At 38.2% G+C, this 22,375-nt stretch overlaps 1 protein-coding gene across 2 annotated transcripts; it reads right to left on the bottom strand.

The window, feature by feature from the left end:
• Positions 1-1,297: 1,297 nt before the first annotated feature.
• Positions 1,298-13,039, bottom strand: LOC139133133 (transmembrane protein 65-like). 2 transcript variants are annotated; one of them, XM_070699555.1, is made up of 7 exons: positions 12,761-13,039; positions 9,436-9,483; positions 8,402-8,469; positions 6,834-6,888; positions 4,612-4,654; positions 3,639-3,744; positions 1,298-3,088 (listed from the first exon to the last, which is right to left on the bottom strand). In XM_070699555.1, the coding sequence occupies exons 1-7, from the start codon at positions 13,002-13,004 to the stop codon at positions 2,954-2,956; spliced, it is 699 nt and encodes a 232-aa protein (XP_070555656.1). In that variant the 5' UTR covers positions 13,005-13,039; the 3' UTR covers positions 1,298-2,953. The 2 variants fall into 2 exon arrangements, with proteins under 2 accessions (XP_070555656.1, XP_070555657.1); XM_070699556.1 differs by having other exon boundaries at positions 1,728-3,088; positions 9,436-9,480.
• Positions 13,040-22,375: the final 9,336 nt, after the last annotated feature.

Raw genomic sequence — 22,375 nt, 5'->3', positions numbered from 1 at the left:
TTCATTGACTCTGGCAGGATTTTCCATGAGGTTTTAGAATTACAGAAATTTCAAGGCCTTTCAAGGAGCGTACTGACACTTTAAAAATCAAAGACTGAGTAAAAAGTGAGGTGCAATAGCAGAACCTAAAATATTGAAATTACATTATTGGAAATTATCAAACTGTGTATCATTATGCTAAATGGTAAATGGCCGTGTTTCCCTTTAAGGTAGAATGCGCCTCGGAGACAGACACTCAGACTCTCAAACTTTTATATAATTCTTTTCTGATCTACCACTCAAGTTGCCGGGCTCATTTTAAAGCTTATGGAATTATAAACCTTTTCATGGTCTTAGCTTTTTGAAAATCGAAAACTGTATATATCCCCATAAAGTTAACAAACGGGTGGCAGCCATTTTGAATTTCAAATATCAGTAAATGTTAGGTAATTTGTTTCTCTAGCACCAAACTTTGCACGGTGACCCCTGATTTATATTCTTGATTTGGTCAGAGAATGGTCGTGAATTTCGTTGAGGAAAGTTTAAGCAAAGGTTGTAAGTCTTTCAATTTCGAGGCACATACTACCTTTAAAGGGCCATTATTTGTAACTTTTGACCATTTTTTACCTCGGAAAATTCCAAGTTGGAGGCTCATATTTGTTGCAAAATGTTGTTTTACGAAGAAACAAACATGATTAGTGATGTTACAGCCACATAAAACTGCTAATTTTGTTCAAACGTATTGCCCTTCCGAGCTCGTTTGTTGACGTCTGGCGTGCTCAGCGTGCTGGTGGGGAGAACGCAGATATGGTGACGCCGCGATCACGCCAGATGTACAAGTTCACGTTTATTGCCGGATAAAAACAACATTGCGTCGTGGATTGCCAGACATCTGGCTACGCAACGTGCTCGGACAATGGACTACGACGTAAGTACCGGGCATAAGTAATGAATATTTATTTTGAAATTGCTGTAAATAGCTCGCGCAGGTGCAGAAGAATGCCTACGTAGCAATTCGCATGTCAACAGTTTGTATTTTCTGTCCGGACAAAAATAGAAATTTTCGTTGTAAAATCACATGATATTTAGTTGTAGAGCACGTAATGTTTCCAAATAATATGCGATTCTCTGTTATTTGACAGGCTATTCAACATGAGCCAGTGATCATTTCAATCAAAACTAACGGAAAAATCGCCAGAAGATACAGCTAATGGAACTTTAAGATAAGTTATCCACAATTTACATCTAAATAAAGTGAGCAGTCTTTACTCTATCAGCTTTAAAATTTGACGTATTTTCAATTATTTTTGTTGTGTTTGTAAAATAGAGTTTTCTGTAAAAGTTTTCTCCTAAATCATAGTGCAATGGCAAGTGCTGAATTTTCTAACACAGCTCATGGGTGTGTTGTGTCGATTGTTATAGTTGGTAACTGAATTCCAGTTTGGACTAGAATGCTATGTCATCCTTAAAGGCATGGGTCAGGCGTCAGATTGTCTTGCCAGGAAATTTACTTATTAGATTACAATTTCAATGGAAAACAAAAGGCTATGTATGACACTCCATAATGCTCTTACAGACTAGAACAAACTCAATCCCTGGGATCGAGTCCCTGGCCTTTAAGATTGCACATAAATATAAGATGGTTGAATTCTATTTGCAAAGCTAATACTTGGCATCAACAAAAGTTGGCAAAACAAAACACACAAAAGTTGGCAATACAAAACAAACAAAAGTTGGCAAAACAAAACAAAAACAGAAATTGAATCGTTAGCACGCAAGAAAGAAAGATGCAGCAGAAAGCAAACGGCAGTACATCCAAAACTCTGAACTCTGAACTGATGATTGCACCATAGATTCAACTGCATTGGATATCACACAATCCATTATATTTCACACTAAAACTGTTCACGCATTTGACACCACAGTAACAGAACAATAGTGCCAACAACGGCCCAAATTTCTCTTGAAGACAGGGATGGAACTGGAATAATACCATTGCTTACAAACAACACTGTAGCCTGCTGAAAAATTGTAAGATACACTACCTACATATAAAACTGAGTATCACCAGTAACACAGTTTCTCAATGCTTTATTCCCACCTACTCTCTGTTATCTATCAGCTACTATTAATACTGGTATTACCTAACATAGCAATTTTTTCGATATGTTCCCTTCACACTCAGCACTATTATCAATCATATTAACTATCATCTACTACCTATACCCTTCTATCCTTTCCTAGCATTTTCCTGAAATTATTCCCAAAATTGTAAGATTTGAAACAAACACAAACTGGAAATATCATGAATTTATCTAAATTTATACCACACCTTATATACATACAAATTATTTCAGGTAGCACCTTACTGGAGGTAAGCTTATTAAAATTCTATCTTTTTTCAGTGACAAAAATTGATGATAAAAGCTATGGGATTATACATGTAGACATCATTGATATTTGTGTGACTTATTATCTATTTCAATAAGATTTATAAGTTTATTAGCATATCCATATCCTCTTGAGCACGGAGGTCTGTGGTGCTACCTCCGTGTCTTGAGTAGGCAACTTTACACTGATCTGTCGGTGTGTATGACACTTGACAGTCTGGGTAGTACTTGACACTTGACATTACAGGCAACACTTGACTTTGAAGTGACAAGTACAGCGATCACTTGCCATGGCTGTACTGTCGTGACCTGATGTCAATGGTACATCTATCTGCTATTTCTACAGATGGTACTAACTTCTAAGGTGCATTGTATATCTGCTGGTGTATGAACCGGGTGGCACCATTGGTTCTCCCCTAAATCAGGTGAGATAGTTGGTAATCCCTTGAAACAACCAATCTGGTTGGTGCTAAGAGTGACAGTATGAGTTGCATGACATGATTGGTTGTCTCACAAACCAGGTGACAAATCAGGTGGACGCATATCATCCTCTCATGCAGAGCACTGGGACTTTATCTTTTATTTCACCTCTTCTCTTCGACTGATTGACTTGCCTCTACCTTGTCATCATCATCATTATCATCATCATCACTGGTGTCCAAGAACAGTAGAGGGAACATCCCCAGTAGACAGCCTATCGTTATCCCAATGGCTCTACCCTGTAAAATTCATGAGAAATACCAACAAGTTATTTTCATGTCTGGTTTTGAAGTAATCTTTTGTATGTGGGTCATTGTCACAAGTTGACTTCCTGCTGGCAAGCAGAAAGACTCACACTCCACGAAGATTCGGGAATGAAAAGATGAAAATATTGGAAGTGTTTGGCAAAATTTTTCCACAAGGGGAAGTGCAAGACACCTTGTGATCAAAAGCACTGTGACATTGTTCGAGAGCTCTGACACAAACAAGTTGTATACAAGTATGTGATGTGTATATTACCTGGCACTGGAGATCCATACTCATACTAAAGCTAGAAATGTTAGTGTTGTGAAAACACCAATTTGACAGTTACTTGTTGTACATATGAAAGAGAGGAGTGAAGCCGAGTTAAAACTCAAGTGTTTTTACCATACAACATCAACTTGAAGTACAAACTCTTTTAAAATTTCCTTGTCTATCTGATTGATGCCTTAAACTCTACCTTCAACAAGACTTTCATATTTTGGTTACTCTCTCAATTTTTTTTTGCTACTCGGTTTAGTGACTTACAAAGCTTGCTGAGTATCTGGTTGCATTCATGTTGACTTGCTGTGGGCTCAGGTCAGGGGGGTGCACTCCTACTCTGACTGCAAATGCTTCCACGTAACCGGCCAACCTGGACGAGACAAAGACAGGATTTCAGTTCAGCGGATGCATGAACAACATCACAACAGCAGCAAACACAGTGATGGGTTTACTGTCAATAGTAACTGAACCAAGTGATTAGTTTGTTTAGGCCCCACATTGCACGGAATTTGTCAATCACTGTACAAAATCACAGCAAAATAGGTCCACGTACAAGCAATCACTGTGATTGGTTTTCAAGTAAGGCTACATCATGTTATTGAAACAATGTAACAAAGGCTAGATTGTCATTATATTTCCAAGGCTAGCTTGGTATATTGTGCCAAACCCAGACTGTAACATTATAGCAAAGGTCGTACAGTCAAACCTGTCTTGGTGGTCTCCCTTATAGAGTGGTCACCTTCCTACAGTGGTCACCTTGCCGCAGTTCTGTAACATTTTACACTTTGAAGGCCCTCTACAGACAGCCACCTCTCCTATGTGGCCAGTGGCCATATGTAATTGCTACAAAACCTGTGTATAATGGTCAGCATATTTGACTCTGAATGACTTATCAAAAAATGCTTTCAAATTGATGGAAAGCAAGAAACTATCCTACTTTTTCTGATTTTACATCTGCATCACAATTGGTTCAGAAATTAGACCGCATGTTTAATGACTTTCATGAGACTTACGATAATGAATTTTATTCTTACTGTTATCTTTTCTGAAATTCACCACTCAGCACATCATCTTGACCAAAGGTTATGCAACACCTACCCTCTACAGAAAGACCACCTTGCTCTAGTGGTCATTTTTTTTCAGTCCCTTGAGTGACCACTATACACAGCTTTGATCGTAATTGCTAATTCACAGGCTGTTGTATACAAGGCAAGAATACCGTACGTAGTATACCTACCCAACACCAGCTATATCTGAAACCAAATTTCCCAGTGCAGCAGCTGTAGATCAGAAAGGACATTGCCACTGTTACTCCACATTGCATTACAAGGCATATATCAGGTATTGTGGATTCAAAGTCTACCTAGCATGTTCACATATACTGCAGGTGGTGATGTTCGTTGAAACTTTTGACAGTCTCCAAGCAGTATGTAAGTAGATATCGTATGTACAATTGCTTGATTTTTTTCATGTCCATGGATGGGTCACAAGCTGAAGTTGCAGCCCAACATTGGCGAGTGCTGCTAAAAGGCAGCGAGCAGTGTACATACACATACATGTACAGGTGTGTGAGTTGTTTGTGATGAATAGTAAGGTGCCGGTAACCCTTTGAGTGCTGTAATTTTTCACACCAAAATTTTAGTGCAACATTTTAACAATTTTTATTAATTTTGCTGCAATTTTTTTGATAATTTTGGACCAAATGGACATCACATTTCATTGGATACAGATTTTTATCAAAGTTATGGCAAAAATCTGAAAAAAATTTGACTTGGGTTCATTTCATAAAGGCGACAAAAGTTGACTTTGGCACTCAAAGGGTTAATAATATTCTTTGTTCGTTTTTTTGCGAGTGATTAGGGTTTTACACAAAACGATGAAAACAAACAGTGTTTAAACGGGAAGTTAAAGGACCTAAGGCGCACAATAAGGGGATTCATGATGATGCAGCCATTTGCATACACTGGGCCAGAGTTATTGAATTCTCATAGCATCGCTTTGACCGTATGATAAATTTGAATAATCATGATGGGCACTTTTGTGATGTGCAAAGAGGGGTCAAATGGTCTTACAGGAAACACATTTATTTCTCCAACAAAAAACGGAACAGTTTTCCAGTTTATTTTCAACTCAAGTTTAGTCGCTATATATTAACAGACATCATATGCAAGATTCAATATGACTCAATGAACGCCTGAAACATGGCAAAATTATGCGATTCTGGGACCAAACACGGCACGTCTGATTAGTAGCGTGGCTTTTTTTACATTGGCATAGATTTATGATAATCTGGCTTTTATAGGGTAAGTTCCTGTTTAAGTTACTATCATCAAAATAGCTATTTTCTTTACCCTGCCCAAGTAATACATTCCAAAAATTTGTGTTTGTATTTATATATTGTTTTATTCCTGTGTTTTTTATCCAATGGGAGGGTAGGTTGAGGAAAATTCGAGAACAACAAATAATTTTACAAAGGTATCTAAGTTGATAAACAGTAGGTTAAGAGTTTGGCACTCATTAAAGAAAAAATCCCAGAGGTGACTGGTGAGAAGATGACTTTGGACTTGAATGAGCAAATATTCTGAAAACACGAAATTGCTAATTTAATAACAATCTGTACAAATCACACTTCTGTCAATGTACGAGACCTACAAATATGAAACACTAAGTGATCAGTTTCTGAGGAAGTCTTGTTACATAAAATCATGGATGTTCTTTAAAATGTTTCTTTACAAATGTCGGTACGAGTACTCATTGTAGACTGAAATTGCAAAGCTGCAGATAACTTTTACAATTATGTCCGTGCGGTTACTGAAAGATAGAGTTTCAGATTATGAGTTTTAAATAGGGAGTTGAAAATTGTGTGCATAAAGCTGACAAAAACAGGATTTACAATGGACCAGAAGGCTACACCATAGACCCTCAAGAAAAACTTCTCGAGGGTCTATGGTGTAGCCTTCATTAATTCCCTTTCATTGTGTATCTGTCCATCTTCACCTTTAGTAACAGCTAGGTATATCCTATTTCACTAGAATGAAATACGAGAAACAAAGATGCCACTCAAAGCAATCGGAAATTCTAATATTTTTGCCAAACTTTGATTCAAATACATTATTGTACAGCTACCATCCTGAACAATAGAATTTTGCGTGCGCTAAAAAAGCCATACGGAATGACCGTTTTGTAACATTTACCGTTTCTAGGTACCCCTACGCCCTGCAGCTGCATCTGCGCGTTCACTATTGAATTGTTTCAGGGGACCCATTGGGGGAGTGCCAGACTACATCTCGCATTCTGTACGTGTAGTGCACACACTATCCAGAAGCGCATTTGAGATAGCGTTTCATACTTGCGCTATAGATCAGAAAAAAAAATTATTTTGACATTGCACAAAAATGGTCTATACTCGGCACATTTGATGCCCCATTCATGAATGTAAGATGTATAATAATAGCTCACCAGCAAGTACTGAAATTCCTAGAACTGCACCTATAGAGTGGTCAATGTAATCACCCTAAGAAGAGAAAAATGTCAAGAATAACGATGGCATTAATAAAACCTCGCAAAATATGTGGACATTGGAAAAAGTCAGTGAAAAGTAACAGTTACTCTGGTTTGCCAAAATTTGAAAAATTGATAATTTGTACAAAACAGAGGCTTTATAAAATGCTCAAAACACGGTCTTTTCATTATGTTTTGCACGGAAATGCTGGCAAAAGACTTTTGTAGCCCCACTCCATCATTAAGTGAATTTTCTAAGCCCCATACTTTTTCATTCTCTTCAAATACATATATTTATATGCATTTCTTTACAATGCTTACAAATCAAAGAAAACAATAGGATCAATGGTTAACTTTGGTATTTACACAAATGACAATGAATACAATAATCAACAGAAAACTCTTTTCTATATTAAGTTGTTAGTTTCACAACAATAACCAAATCTGGATAAGTTCATTCCTTGCAAAACATAATGAAAAGACCGTGTTTTGAGCATTTTATAAAGCCTCTGTTTTGTTACCCTTGAAACTGAAAACAATTGATGCTTTAATGCTGTTCCCAGGAATTTTAAAGGGCCAGAAATGCTAACTTTTGATAATATTTTCACCATTTGGTTTTGAATGTCAACCATAATTCATTGTTCTACTCCCCAAGGCATGTTGATATACACAGTATTCAGCTTGTCAGCTCAGCCTGTATATAAACTGCACTGATATTGTTGAAAAGTGACTTCTGGTCTAGACTAGAATTCAAATGTAAGACGCTAAGTTGACAAGCTAAATAGTGGGTGTTTCGACATTCTTTGGGGAGTAGAATAAGAAGTTGAAATTGATATATAAAATGAAAAAAAATCATCAAAAGTTGGTATTATTGGCCCTTAAAAAATGTCAAATAAATGCTGATACTTTACTGACCATATGCAGAAGTTTGACACAGGTTATATGCACGGCCTACAATAACATAGCGATTGAATGTGCAATTTCTGAATAGACTTTGCTGAAATCAAAATTTCATTACAAATTGAACATTTCTGAATAAAGTCTTATAAAATTCATTCAAACAAGGCACCTATTTACAATGACTAACTTTTAGCAGAGTTATCAGTGTTTCATCTAGAGAGGGGGATGGGGGATTCACCCTCAGTTGACATGTTGACACCCCATAGTAATTTGTCAAGGGAGCCAGCCTCCCATGAAATGGAGCCAGTCACACCGAGTTATAAACCATGACATTTGATATGATATGTATGACAAAACCATTTTTAAAAACATGAGGTAATCTGCAGCTGCCAACAGCTGGTGACGTTCAATGTACTGCTGTACAATTAAACCAGACGGCAAGAACATGCACAAAGACAATTGCATATGAATATTGGTGCAGCTAGAACATTTTTGTGACAGGCTCAACATATTTCTTCTAAAACGGTTCATCAAGCATGGCAACAGCCACTAGTATTGTCTTTTGATAAGTCTTTGGCAAGTGACAAAGTTGCAAAATATTTGACCAAAACATTGTGTATACTCACAGCTATGATCATTATTGCATTGTCCAGAAATCCAAAACCTATAAACGGGACTGCATTGCTGAATGCGACTACAAAAAATTAAAGAGACATCAAGTTATTGTAAATACCACAGTCTCCACCTGTATTATAGGTGATTTGATTAGATGTAACAGAATTGACGTATATGTAATAAAACACTAATTAGAAAGTGTAACTGGTAAGCACGGCTATATTAATAATATAAGTCATAGCACATTGTCTTATGTCAAGTTTAAATGACATTTGTCAAGGCATGTCCAAGTTATGACTCCAGTCTGACCAAAATAAAAACAAAGTTGATCACCAAGTGGCCATATTGGACCACATCAGTATTATCACTTACAAGAATTGACAAGCATTTGTACTTCATGGCACTATGCCCTTGTGCCAAGTTTTATTGAAATCAGTCCTGGGATGTCTTTCAATACCGTAGATAAGTCAATAAATATTGAATATAGAGGAAGTAAGCACACTATGTATAGGATAAAGCCCGAGTACAAGGGCTCTTCTGGTATATAAAGTCCAACCCAACGATAAAATGCGCCCCTATCGCCCCTAACTGATATATTTCGTTTTCAATGTGTTTACGTCAACCGTCCCCTTTGTCAATGTAACATGTTTAGGATATGAATTAAAACTTTTATTGTGAAATAGCCTTCAAATGTAATGGAACATCCAATAAATGCCCTAGGGCACATTATATAAATGCCCTAGGGCACAGCAGATTTTGTGTTGCAGCTGGTTTCCGCTGTGCTACCAAATTTGAATATTAAAACGTACCAGATGTCTACAGAATATGACAGGTTCACTTTTGATTGGACAGTACTTTACTACGGCGCTGTCATTCGTTTCTGGAATTTGGTGACCAAGGCTTTACGAGTAGATAAAACACAATGAATGAGCACTCTGATTGGTCAATCAACAGTAGATAGTTTTTAATAAATGATAAAATCTTTTTTAATGCTGTGACAATTTTTAATCAACATAAAAACATCTTAAATGGTGGTTGTCCTTACCTTTTCTCAATTGTTTTGGAGTCGGTCGCTGTGTTACTATGGTACCTGCTGCTGACAAAAAAATGAAACTAATTTTAGTGATTTTAGGTGCAACAAAGTACAGAGCTAAATTAGCCGTAACTTTTCGTGTACTTTCCATCAATTAGGTCTGCTAGGTTGTGATATAACTTTTCTTGTTCCACCCTAAAACTCAGTTTGAAATATGTATTACAGTGAGTGAAAGTCAGCTAAGAATGAACAATGAAACAGCGCTGTTCACGGTTACAGGTTTGTTACTAAATATAGCTGTAGGCACGCCAAATCGGACACGCAGCTTGAAATGCGGACAAATCTTATCAATGTTGCATACATGGCCGTTTTGGCAGCTTGTACTCTGAGTCGTGAATATGCCTTTTAGTATTCATTGTTACACTAGCAGTCGCCTACTAAGATGTGTTTTCGTCGTTTTTGAATGCGTAATTTTCAAAAGCGTTATCTAAAAATGCGGACAAATATTTATTTTTGCATTTTAATGAGGGAACAGTAACGTAAAGTGTAAACAGCCCTATTGATCTAAATGTTATCACACTTGTGTAATTGCTTTGAGAATTAGTTCCTGAATTTGCCAAAGTAGTGCCAATGACCAAAGGACTATATTTATCCATAATAAAACATCCACCAGGGAGTAAACTGTCTGGTACAAAAAATTTTATAAGGAGTTTAAGTTGAAAGGGACCTATTTATTTAATACCAATGTTGAATATTGTTTGTGGCAACTTAACTGCAAGCACTGGTCCTGTGGTAAAATTTGTAGCAACTTTACAGACCAATCACACAAGTGAGATAACATTTAGGTCAATTTCATCATTCATTATCAGCTTGCTGAGCTGTCACTGTGGAGTATTCAACTTGTCAAAACAGTCTGTACGTAATGTCCAATGTTGTTGTTGATAATTAAATACAATCTAAACCCTTTGGAGTGCCAAAGTCAATTTCTTTCACCTTTAAACAAATATACTCCAGCAAATTTTTTTCAGATTTTTGTCAAAATTTTGATAACAAACTGTAGCCAATGAAATGTGACGTCCATTTGGTCCAAAATTATCAAAAAAATTCAGAAAAATCCATAAAAATTGGTAGAATGTGGCTGTAAAATTTTGGTGGGAAAAATTGCAGCTCTCAAAGGGTTAAAAGGGTGTTTTGAAACAATGAAATTGCAGATTTACGTGCACAATGACTAGAGTCGCATTTCAACTTGAAAGGAAGAAGATAGACCTGTATGCTAGAATACATATGATGAAAAGATCATCTTTAAGGCCATACATTCAACTCCTGATACACCAGGTTATTCTTAAACCCTTCACCAAGGTCATAAAAAATAGTGCCGCCACACACCCATGCATGATGATATAGATTGCTCCAAATGCAAATATGTACTTACCACAGTATTAAAATGCTCATTTCATTAGAAAGTAAAAAAAAACAATCAAATAAAATAAAGATACAAATGACACTCAAAGACAATAATTTGAAGAACGACTTATAGTTAGTACAGAGAAATGAAAAATGGTCAATCCTGTAGTTTTGTTTTACAGGTAGTTTTTTCTGTACACACACATGAAGAATACTAGTGTCTCCCCTAGGAGGGTGTCCTGTATCTTATAGAGGGAAGCTGGAACCCCCTAGTATAATGTTGATTTGTAAAATTGTTCTGTCTGGGTATAACAGTCTTCTTCGGCCTTGTCGGCTTTTTACATGTGACAGTGAAACGTAACCATACACCTAGCTGCAAATACGTCGATCGCGTTCCAAAAACATTTCTCGGAGCCACCATTACCAACTTCCGGTAATGGTGGCTCCCAGAAACACGCTCAATGTTTATGGAACGCGATCGACGTGTCTGTGCTAATACCAAACCCCATAAACGACAAGGTTAGTGTAGTATAGTGTTTAGTCTTCAGTAGTGATAAATCGGTACGACCAAATGCAGTAAATATGTGGGATTTTACATGAAAATGCCGCGCCATGTGTGGCGCGCTTATTTTGTATGCTACAGGGCCTTCGGCATTGTAGCTCTACTGGTGAGCGAGGTCGCAAAAACCAAAACTCACCGACCGCCTCACCGTAGAGCTACAATTTTGCAGCTACCATACACCATGAAATAAAAATACAAGCATGTCGACATAGCTGCAAAATTGTAGCTCTACGGTGAGGCGGTCGGTGAGTTTTGGTTTTTTGCGACCTCGCTCACCAGTAGAGCTACAATGCCGAAGGCCCTGAAGCATACAAAATAAGCACGCTGCACATGGCACGGCATTTTGATGTAAAATCCCATATATTTACTGCATTTGGTCATACTGATTTATCACTACTGAAGATTAAACACTATACTACACTAACCTTGTCGTGTATGGGGTTTGGTATTTGTTCAAATACGTCGATCGCGTTCCAAAAACATTTCTTGGAGCCGCCATTACCAACTTCCGGTAATGGCGGCTCCCAGAAACACGCTCAATGTTTATGGAACGCGATCGACGTGTTTGCGCTAATACCAAACCCCATAAACGACAAGGTTAGTGTAGTATAGTGTTTAGTCTTCAGTAGTGATAAATCGGTACGACCAAATGCAGTAAATATGTGGGATTTTACATGAAAATGCCGCGCCATGTGTGGCGCGCTTATTTTGTATGCTACAGGGCCTTCGGCATTGTAGCTCTACTGGTGAGCGAGGTCGCAAAAACCAAAACTCACCGACCGCCTCACCGTAGAGCTACAATTTTGCAGCTAATGTCGACAATGCAATACACGTACCATCTGGTTCTCTTATAATATTTACACTATCAATGGATGTGACGCTTTCTCCAAAGAAAGTGTACAGTTCTCTTCGTTAAATATGAAAGTAATGCAATGGCATAGGGAACTTGGTTTAGGATGCTTCTGGCTTATTCGTACCATCCTGAATGGGATGCAGTACCCCTATTCTGTGCAATGGAGGAGGCGATCAAGCTTTAATACGACAGTAATCCTCTGCTTAGCTTAATGTTGGCAGCCATGATTAACTCGATTGGATCCGTGTTACAGTCGGCCATATGTAAATGTACCGAATCTCTGGGTTTTGAGAATCATGCACCATCACAATGCAATAAAAGCAAAGCCGTCGACATTGGCTATCGAGTATCGTCCCCGCCCACTTTCTTTATCCCGAAAAGTCTAAATTTTACGAGATATGCGAAAACTACAGGATGCTTTCTTAACTCTATATTTGCTGAGAAAGCTTTTTCACAATGGTTGACGAATTACGAAAGGGGTGACATAACTATCCCATTGCTGATTGTCATATACGTACGTTGGGATGCTTTCAATTTGTTTTCAAAGCTCTGCAGTTCTGTCAACAGGAAGGACCGCTCCCCCTTGTCCAGTATGGCGATAAACTCTCGTGTCTTCTCCGGCGAGTCGATGCGATCTCCTCTCCGCCTGAATACCCATCGCTTTGAACATATTATTGGGAAGGAACTTGTTACAGACTGGTAGAGTGGTGAATTTATAACTAAAAATTTGCGAACTCCTGTTCGCATCATGGGGGCAGCCATTTTATTGCTGTTTGTTTGCTGTAACTTTTCTACACGTACGTGTCCACCTACGTTTTACGCACAGGCGCTCGTCAGCTGGATAGTCTGCTACCTGATGCAGTATGCACAGGCGCGCACACGCACGTCGCATTTTTTGGAATGGTGATCTCATTGAAAATCATACGATTGCTGATAGCTAAAATACAAGGCCTGCAGCTATTTGAGGCCAGTACAATGCGTGGTTTTATTTATTTTACGTGCGCTGCTTCATCTTGTGAAGAGCAAAAGTGACCTACCTCTGACAAGATGACCCCTGCATCCATGCGCTCAAAACACATAAGGCTGCGTGCACAAATAACGATTGGGGGGGGGGGGGGGGGGGCTGGAGGAATCGCGATTGAAATCTTATTTTTTTTCAGATCCCCACCTCAGTACCCTAAAAAAATTTCAAATGCCCCCACCCCCTCTATATGGTCAAAATTTTTCAAGTCCCCCCCCCCCAACTATCATAGGCCCACATATTTATAAAGAATGTGAGCACAGAGAAAATAAACATGTATTGCGCTGTTCTGCTCACAGGTGTTCAACACTACCTGTAGCCTATTAGCACTTTGTATAGTCATATTCCAAGGCAAGTTCTTTAAATGCATCAGTATATTTTATTTTATTGGTCTAAAAGCCAACTTGAGTTATTCCAACTCTGGCCAGGTCAATTGCTCCTGCCGAAGAGCACACAAAACGACAATCATGAGAGAGTACGCAAATTGTGAATTCTGGCTAATTGCCACTGAGCACAGTGACCTACCAAAAATTTGTTTCAAAACTACAAGACATATATGAATTAGATGCTACTCAAAATTGACAATACTGGAAGGTTAAAATATTCCATCAAATAAATGTTTTAATCTCTGAAATTTTGGGTGTAATAATTGCAAATTTGGTTAAAAAATAAATAATTCCATTTAGTCACATATTTTTTCATTTAGTCTTTACTGTTCAAAGTTTTACTTCTGTATCATTTTATGACAAGAATGTGAAAATTTAGAAAATCAAGCATGGTGACCCCATCTTTTTTCTTTAATATTTGATTATTCTCATATTCAAAAATGTCCATGTGTTCTTCCGTGTGTTGCTCTCTGGCCTGATCTTGTGTACAAGTATGTTTTACTGTCATGAGCGTCACTTGACCCAAACTCTTCTTCAACTACCATGTACATCAGAGTCAGAGCTATCTCTATCACTGCTCAGGTATGCAGTAACAGTGACACTACAGTAGCAGAGCATTAATAATGATAGTGACACTACCTGTAGGCAGTAGCTGTATTAACTTTGATAATTTTGACAATATTTTTGTTCAGTTTTACAACTGCGGTCTTGTTCTTCTCCCTACAGTATGTTGAATTGTCCAGTATTCAGCTTGCTATCACAGCCTATGTATACGTACCATGCATTTGTGTCACTGACAACTGATTGTTAATTAAATTATCACCTAATATATATTTATATATACAGGCTTTGTCGACAAACTAAATATTGTGAGTTTGAGCATGCGTGTAGGGAGATTTTAAGCAAGAAACTGTAGTTGTTATATTGCATAGAAATATTGCAGAAATCATTAACAGTTGCAGCTTCTGCCCTGTTACTAGGCCCAAAAGTTTGGTTTTTTATGACAAATCACACAGGTTTAGATTTTTTCGAGATAAAAGTCATGAAATGTGACAAAATGGTTCTAGATTCTGTTAAATTATTACTAACATTACAACAATTGGATGACATAAAAATGGTATTGATTTTTCATTGAATTTCAAAAACTTGGAATTGGAAAATGTAAAACATAAAAGGGAACTAAAAAGTTTAAAGTCCCCCCCACAGGTAGCGCAAAATTTTCAAGTCCCCCCTCTACTACCCCCAAAATTTTCGAATCCCCCCGAATTCCTCCAGCCCCCCCCCCACCGTTTTTTGTGAACACAGCCTAAGCTTACTTACGCAAGTAAGTCAAACTAAATTTATATCCATGACATGGTTAGCTATGTCAATACCTACATGCAGAGTTATCGTAAAACTGAAGATATTTAAGCCATAACTTTCAAATATAAATTCAATATTAAAATTTTCATCATGGCCCGGTCTTGGCGGTGTGCGATGCAGCTAAACTCACATTAAGCTTACAAGTATCTGCACAGAGAGGAAAAGACGACAATAGAAAAAGAATGGAAAAATCCATTAGAAGGGACTGTGAAAGTAGCACAGTGTCAATAGCCAGATATATAGCAGCACTGATACATGTATTGATAGAGATATACGCTTACATAGCATGTGAAGAAAGCGACAAAATGATAAAGTAATGTGAAGAACAGCAATACATGAAAAAGGGATGTTTATTCCAGTCCAGTTGGTGTGCAAAGTTCCCTTTGTATTTGATGACTGCGTAGTGCATGGAATTAAGTTTAGTAGCCACTGACTAGATTTGAACAAGGAGTCCTTGAAAAGGTGGAAATACGGCAAATTTCACATCACCGGTACGATTCTTCATGCACATGATACCGGCGTAGGTGTATAGGCCTACATGCACAAAACGAGTTGACAAGCGCCGACCCGTTTAGTGAACTCACATTAAGCTTACAAATATCTCTACAGAGAGGAAAAGACGAGAACAGAAAAAGAATGGAAAAATCCATCAGAAGGGACGGTGAAAGTAGCACTGTGCCACTTTCACCCGTTTAGTCGTTGGTAAAGAGTCATACAGGTGTTTCGGAACGACCATCATGTAGAGAAAGCATGTAAAGTAATCTACGATCTAAGACTGACGCAATTCAGTCTCAAGCCAGTGGAAATATTAAACTTGTATTGAAATTGATTCTTCTTAAATGTTATTCAAAACCGCATTATCAAAATTTGATATGTTTGTCGACGTCTCTTGTTTTTCTTGGACTGCCTCAGCATAAATTTTAAGCTGTAGCTAACAGGTGCACTTAGTGTCCCAGTTTTAAGGGAGAACGCTCCCAGCGGACAGAGCGTCGGACTCTCCAATTTCTGCAATTCTTTTCTGATCTACCACTTGTGAGGGCTCATTTTAAAGCTCTTGTAGAAAGAAAAACTTTTATCGGCTTAGTTTTTCGAAAATCCAAATTTCAACACTTGGGCCGGGCATGTGAATGCAGCTTTGGATTAAATTGCTTCTAAGCCAGAAACAATATAACACACATCTGATAAGCTGGAAGTTCTGAAGCAACGTGATGTTGAAATAGTATTATTTGGTGATATCTAGAACTCTTAAAATCACATCTTTGCCCTAAAGACACATGCATATACTGAATCGGACACGCCGTAAATGGAAGCCGTGTCACTTGTGATCCCCATGGGTTCAATGACTTTCTATGAGCTGCAGAACAAAGGAAGCTCAACCCTGATCAAATACCCAACTCATTTTATCAATAATAGTCTATATTCATTTTATAACACACCACATGCTCATTCCCTGTCGCGATTGGCCAGAATACGTCACGTGACGAGAAAATAGATACGTCTAGTCCCCACCGGATCGACAAAAGTGACGTCAGAGGGCATTTTTTGAAAAGCTATTTCCCTAGGGAAATAGTTCTGACCAAATTTGGAAAAGTGCCGGTCACGTGACCGCAGTGTCGTCTGCAGCTTTGCAACTTCAATGGCGGGTGACTAGAACGTGATGTGCGTCCGGGATAGGTTACGACACATTCTCTAAAACAGGTTTTCCAACATTTTCCAACATTCCAACAGCGTAGGAACTTGAACAGCTCATCGACGGAAAAGATTGAAGTGCAACCAAGGATGTCGCTAGGTATGCTTAGAATATTTTTTGAAAGAAAGTGGTACTACGTACAACTGAAACCGCTGTGGAAACATCGCCCAGTAAACTTGTCACAATGGATTGTTGCGGTGCAAAATATCAAAACACATTAAAAACTATATAACAATACAACATGAGCATGTGGTGTCTTATAAAACACCTATAGCCTGGTCTTTATTTGGGCTATAGCGCCCGTCTATTACCCTCGTGGCCGTGCGTTACCAGAACGCATCGCTATACCCCTCGGCCTACGGCCTCGGGGAATAGCGATGTGTTTCTGGTAACACACGGCCCCTCGGGGTAATAGACGGTCGCTATAGCCCTCATGACCAGGCAATAGGTGTTTAATAAGTCATATATTTCTCCTTAGACTTTATCCGGTTGTGTCACAGACTTTACAGTGGAATTTGATCGAGTGTCCGTTTTGCCTTGCAGAGCTCGACAAGTCTACATGTTGCTTATCATTAGAAAAGTAAACATTTGCAACAAATTGAGTATTTGGTGTTAGATTACAGCGCACGCGGCGAACGTTTCCCAGACACTGTCTCGTCTACAATAATGACAGTCGTTTCAGCATGCCACTCATGCACAACAAGCTTGACACCGCACTATAGCTATAGCACATCATCAAAGTTTTCTTTCAGCTACAGCTTTGTGTACTTTGATTTGGGAAATATAACTCAGACAAGACTCACTGGCATATTTTTCGAGTGTCGGATCTATATCTCGAGGAAAGTCCTCAACATCAACCGGACTGACTCTCGGCGTTTTATTACAGTGAAACATTGTATTTTTTCAGCAAGGTAAAGAATATTTTGAAGGCAGAGAGATATCGCATCGTCCCCTCCATGCTAACCCGTTGCCGTGTATGATGCCGTCCGGGAAATTAAGTGCCAAAATACGGTGAATTATTTCAGAAACACTTGGTGTGTTATTCAATGGCACAAAATGTACCGTGTTGATTGAATTGCACTTGCCTGTGCAAAATCAACACTTTTCTTCAAGTCTATTTTGTAGCTCAGAGAAGTGTCTTGATCAGAGAGAAGTGTCAATTGAGAAAGTTTCATTTAGCTGAGACAAAAGAGAAAGCGGGATTAAAGTTTCATTTAGGAGTGTTTAGCATTTTCTGGTTGACAATATTCAGTGTTGTATCGTGTCAAACTTGTTGATAGAGTAGACTGCACTCGCAATGCTACAGACTGCATGCTGAAGGAACTGTTGTCGTGATTGCTGACATCGAGAGGAGAAGAAAGGTTTTTTTTTAAAGAATTTACTTGTTTCTTCATAAAGTTCCCAATTTAAAGTAAACACCTAAAAGAAAACTGATGGTGTGCATGTAGTGCAGTGTTAGGCTTGTTGTCAGTGGCATGCTGAAACGACTGCAGTGATCGTGACGAGACAGTGTATGGGAAACGTTTGCCGCGCGCTGTAATCTAACACCAACCAAAGACGAAGACTCAATTTGTTGCAAATGTTTACTTTTCTAGTGATAAGCAACATGTAGACTCGTCGAGCTCTGCAAGGCAAACCGGACACTCAATCAAATTCCACTTTATAATCGTCCACGCAAACCTCAGAATAATTATGTGGCGAGCTAGTTTATAGCCGTGGAGCCTGTGTTACATCTGACAAATTACGTATACCGCGATCTAATCGTCAATGATGGCTCTGGGGTAATAACAAAATATGTCCTCCGGGACGTGTTCACTGGCGATAATTTGAACATTATGATAAGTATCAAATGATCAAATTACAGCATTGTATAAGATGATAATGAAGTGTGATGTTGATGGTAAACTAGCGTTGCGCAAGTATATGGCAAGGGTCTGCTGAAAGTGCTTCATTTATTTATTTATTTATTTATCTTATTTGACGGGTCAACAGGTCCAGGGTCCAATAACAGACTCCCAGAAAATAAATACAAACAAACAGTACAATATCAACAAACATAATAAAAATGAAAAAAAAAAAACAATATGTATAGAATAAATGCAGAGAATGGACCGAATAATAAAAATATATGGACACAAACGCAGTATTAGTTAAAAAAAATCGACAGAAATTTCATTACCTTGTGTAGGCCTAATGCATTCATATTCCGAGCTAAGCCATAGCCACATTTTGAAGCCACAAAACAGTATCAGTGGGTCTACTCAGGTCTTGGGATTCAGCAAGCCTGTATTCATGTGGATTCATGTGAATTCACGTGTATTATACTATAATACAGGCAACTCATTAATGTGAATTTATCTGAATTATTGGGTTTTCATGCAGTGCGAAGGCGCGAGATCGAGTGCCGAAGGCGGAAGCTAAGCCAATACGCGAAACCAAGCGGTACAAGCGACTGGCGAGAGTCTACCACCACAGCTATGGACCCACAGCTATTTAAGTAATAGCAAAGATAATCTCGGTTTTAAATTTCCCCTCTTCCCTCCTTACATTTCAAATCTTGATCAGTTTTCTTCCTTTGTATATTTTGGTCATCACTCACTGAAAATAAATATTGCTGACCTGATGGTTGAGTGAAAAGCTCAATGTGGTCATACTTAACATTAAAAAATATAAAGAATTGTAAATATATCTGGTTTTTTTGCCACTGTGTGCTATTTCGATGGTTTAGTCATGGTTCGTCATTAATTCAGTCATCACAACACGAGGCATTTTAGGTTGTGACGAAGTTCTTCCCATTATTACGCGTACGATTTTGAGTTAGTGGGCTTGATGCCATCATGTACCTGAAACGTGCAACGTTATCGTGCGATGTAAAAACTGGGCCAACATATATGTTGCCGTGTGTGGTAATTACAAACTGAGAGAACCTGTTGCAGTGTCTGTCAAAGTGATCTTAAGAACAATTTAAACGACTTTATTATTATTATTATTATTATTGTTCTTTATTTCGGATAAAAAGGTTGAACGATTTTAGCTCGCCACACTGGGCTTTTAAAATCAAGATATTAAAAGTTAACATGACAAAGCCGAACGTATCATTCTTGTGGAAACTCAAAAACAATGTCACAGATTATAATATTGCCGATACACGCAATTTGAATGGTCAACGCTGGACTCGAAACAGAGAGCTTCTCGCGTCTGGCAAATTAAATCTAGGATCTCTACGGCGTTTATTTGGAAACCCAGGACAAATTCTAGCTGATGATGTCATATTACTATTGTAGACATAAAAATGCAAAATAATGGAATGACCGTCATGTTCGTACCGGGCCTCGAAATAGTTAACACTATTGGAACTAATTTGGGACAATTGGATAGTGAAGTAATCTCGGTTTAATCTGCAAATGTAAGCTCACCTGCTTTTCTTTTGAAAGTTACATCCTTGTTTTTATGACTAATTTGTAGTATCGCGACATTAAGCTACATGGCACCTAACACTTTTGAGAAATTTCAGCAATTTGAAAATGTAGTTCTCCCAAATTAGTTCCAATTGCGTTAGTTGTCAAGGTGACAGGCATATTAGAGGTCGATAATCAGCAGACGACAACTTGAGGACCATATAGTTGAATGTCCGACGGTCTCAGGTGTGATTTTCCTATGTCATTGTTCAGATAAGAGGCTCTCACGAGATGACATTTGAGTCAATCTTGTCTTATGAAAGACTCGCAATCTGATTGCCAAGAACTCCTTGGGCAAAAATTTTATCGATTTAGTGTAAAATTTACCAGTGATCCGAGAAGCGTGATAATATTTCAGTCATTAAAACGATGACAGCGGGTTGACTGAACTCGAAGATAGCACATACACTGACTTTATCATACCGAAAAGTCACGATGTTTTTAAAAGTACCACTGTACCCAAGGTGTTGGTTCAAGTCGGTGTGATTCAAGTCCTTAAACTAATATCTCGTGTTCTTTATTCCTTATATTTGTAAGTGCATGTTTTTTGGTAAAGCCCAAAAGACTGCACTTGTTTCCGGTAACCCGACCTACTACTATTTAAAACACTCCAACACTAAAATTTTGCCCCCTCATTTCATTATCAAAAATCACCTATAATTTTATCAAATTTTGCTGGTTTTTTTATGTGTTACACTATCCTATCTTTTATAGGCCTAAACACAATACAGGAGTGCAAGCGCATCTAAATGATTGACCGCAGGCACAAGTCTACAAGGGAACTCGATAGAATATAACCCTTGAAAGCAAGGGCGAGATAAAGATTTGTTACCAAGTCAACTGATGATGATCATCACGGTATAATATTGATGACGGAAAGGCTTTATTTGATGATGGTGCCTTGAAGTGATACTGATTGATGTGGCATTCAAACATCATCAACATTAGGCACGTTCATGAACACTGATCCCTTCGGCAGGCGGCAAAGTATGACCTTGCCCTCGCTTTTCTGATTCTTGCCAATAAATGGGGAGTCTTGCTGATTCTCGCCAGTGAATTTCAATTCTCACTGTGCTTGGTGAGAATTTCCATTCTCACCGGTGAGAATTCGTTCTCACACTTGATTACCGCCAAGGAGTGCATTTCTCACCAATCTCCAGTGGAGATTAAAATTTTCTCACCGACAGCGGTGAGAATAAGAACAGATTCTCACTGATTGCGAGAAAGCGTCATTTTCTCACTCTAGTCCACAGGCGGCCCAATCACTATTAATAAGCTCATTATTGAGTTTTTCTCAGTTTTCTCTATCAGTCCTTCTCCTTTTCTTCATGCTCTGACCATGGATGTAAAAAATATTTTTTACATCCATGCTCTCACTGATCGTAGTAAATAAAAATAAATGACTTTATAGCCTAACCTAGCCTCTTAACTCTTTATTTATTTTACACCCCATTACAAGGACGTTATCTCTCATATACACACATCTTGTAATTAATAGTCAACATGACTAATTATGCTAATCCGTGGACTTATCAGGGATTTTATGGGTTAGTCAACATCGCGAAAGATAGGAAAGTTTACTAATTTTCATTTACATCTTTGCAATGTTGACCAACCCTTGATAAGTACTTAATCTCGACTCATGCATAGAATGCAACTTGACCTATGGCTAGTTAACCAGCTAGAAATAACGTTTCTGAAAGCGGTGGGGATATCAGTGATTCACCTGAAACTATTACTGTGTGATGATACGATTTATTAAGCTTCATGGCATATGATATATATGTCATGCACGTAGAATGAGATGGTAGAATTACATTTCAAGCATCAGAACATTTTAGGTGATGGAACATTTTTGGCTCTCGGAACAAAACACCTGGAACATCGGCCTGCACAAAGAAAAAGTTATGAATAACATAATAAAATTACAGAAGTCAGAATGGATTGTGTACAATGCTGAGCTTTGGACTTCTTTTCATTGTGATTGAGTACCCAAATTTCTCCTGGTACCATCACCATGGCAAACGTATGTCAGTAAACAAAAAGGGACAATACACATTCAGGTTTCCTACAGATTTTTCTTTTATTCTCATAGCAAGCGGCCCTACATATAATTGTTTAAAACTTTTTCATCGCTACTAAAATAAAATTTTTATCCTTCGGAGAAATAAAACCTGCAGATACGCCCACTGGACTATTTTGAATACAGTTCTTGC

Source organism: Ptychodera flava, chromosome 5 (genome assembly GCF_041260155.1).
Source record: "Ptychodera flava strain L36383 chromosome 5, AS_Pfla_20210202, whole genome shotgun sequence".
In the NCBI taxonomy this organism is placed as follows: domain Eukaryota; kingdom Metazoa; phylum Hemichordata; class Enteropneusta; family Ptychoderidae; genus Ptychodera; species Ptychodera flava.
This window is presented reverse-complemented; position numbering and strand designations above follow the sequence as displayed.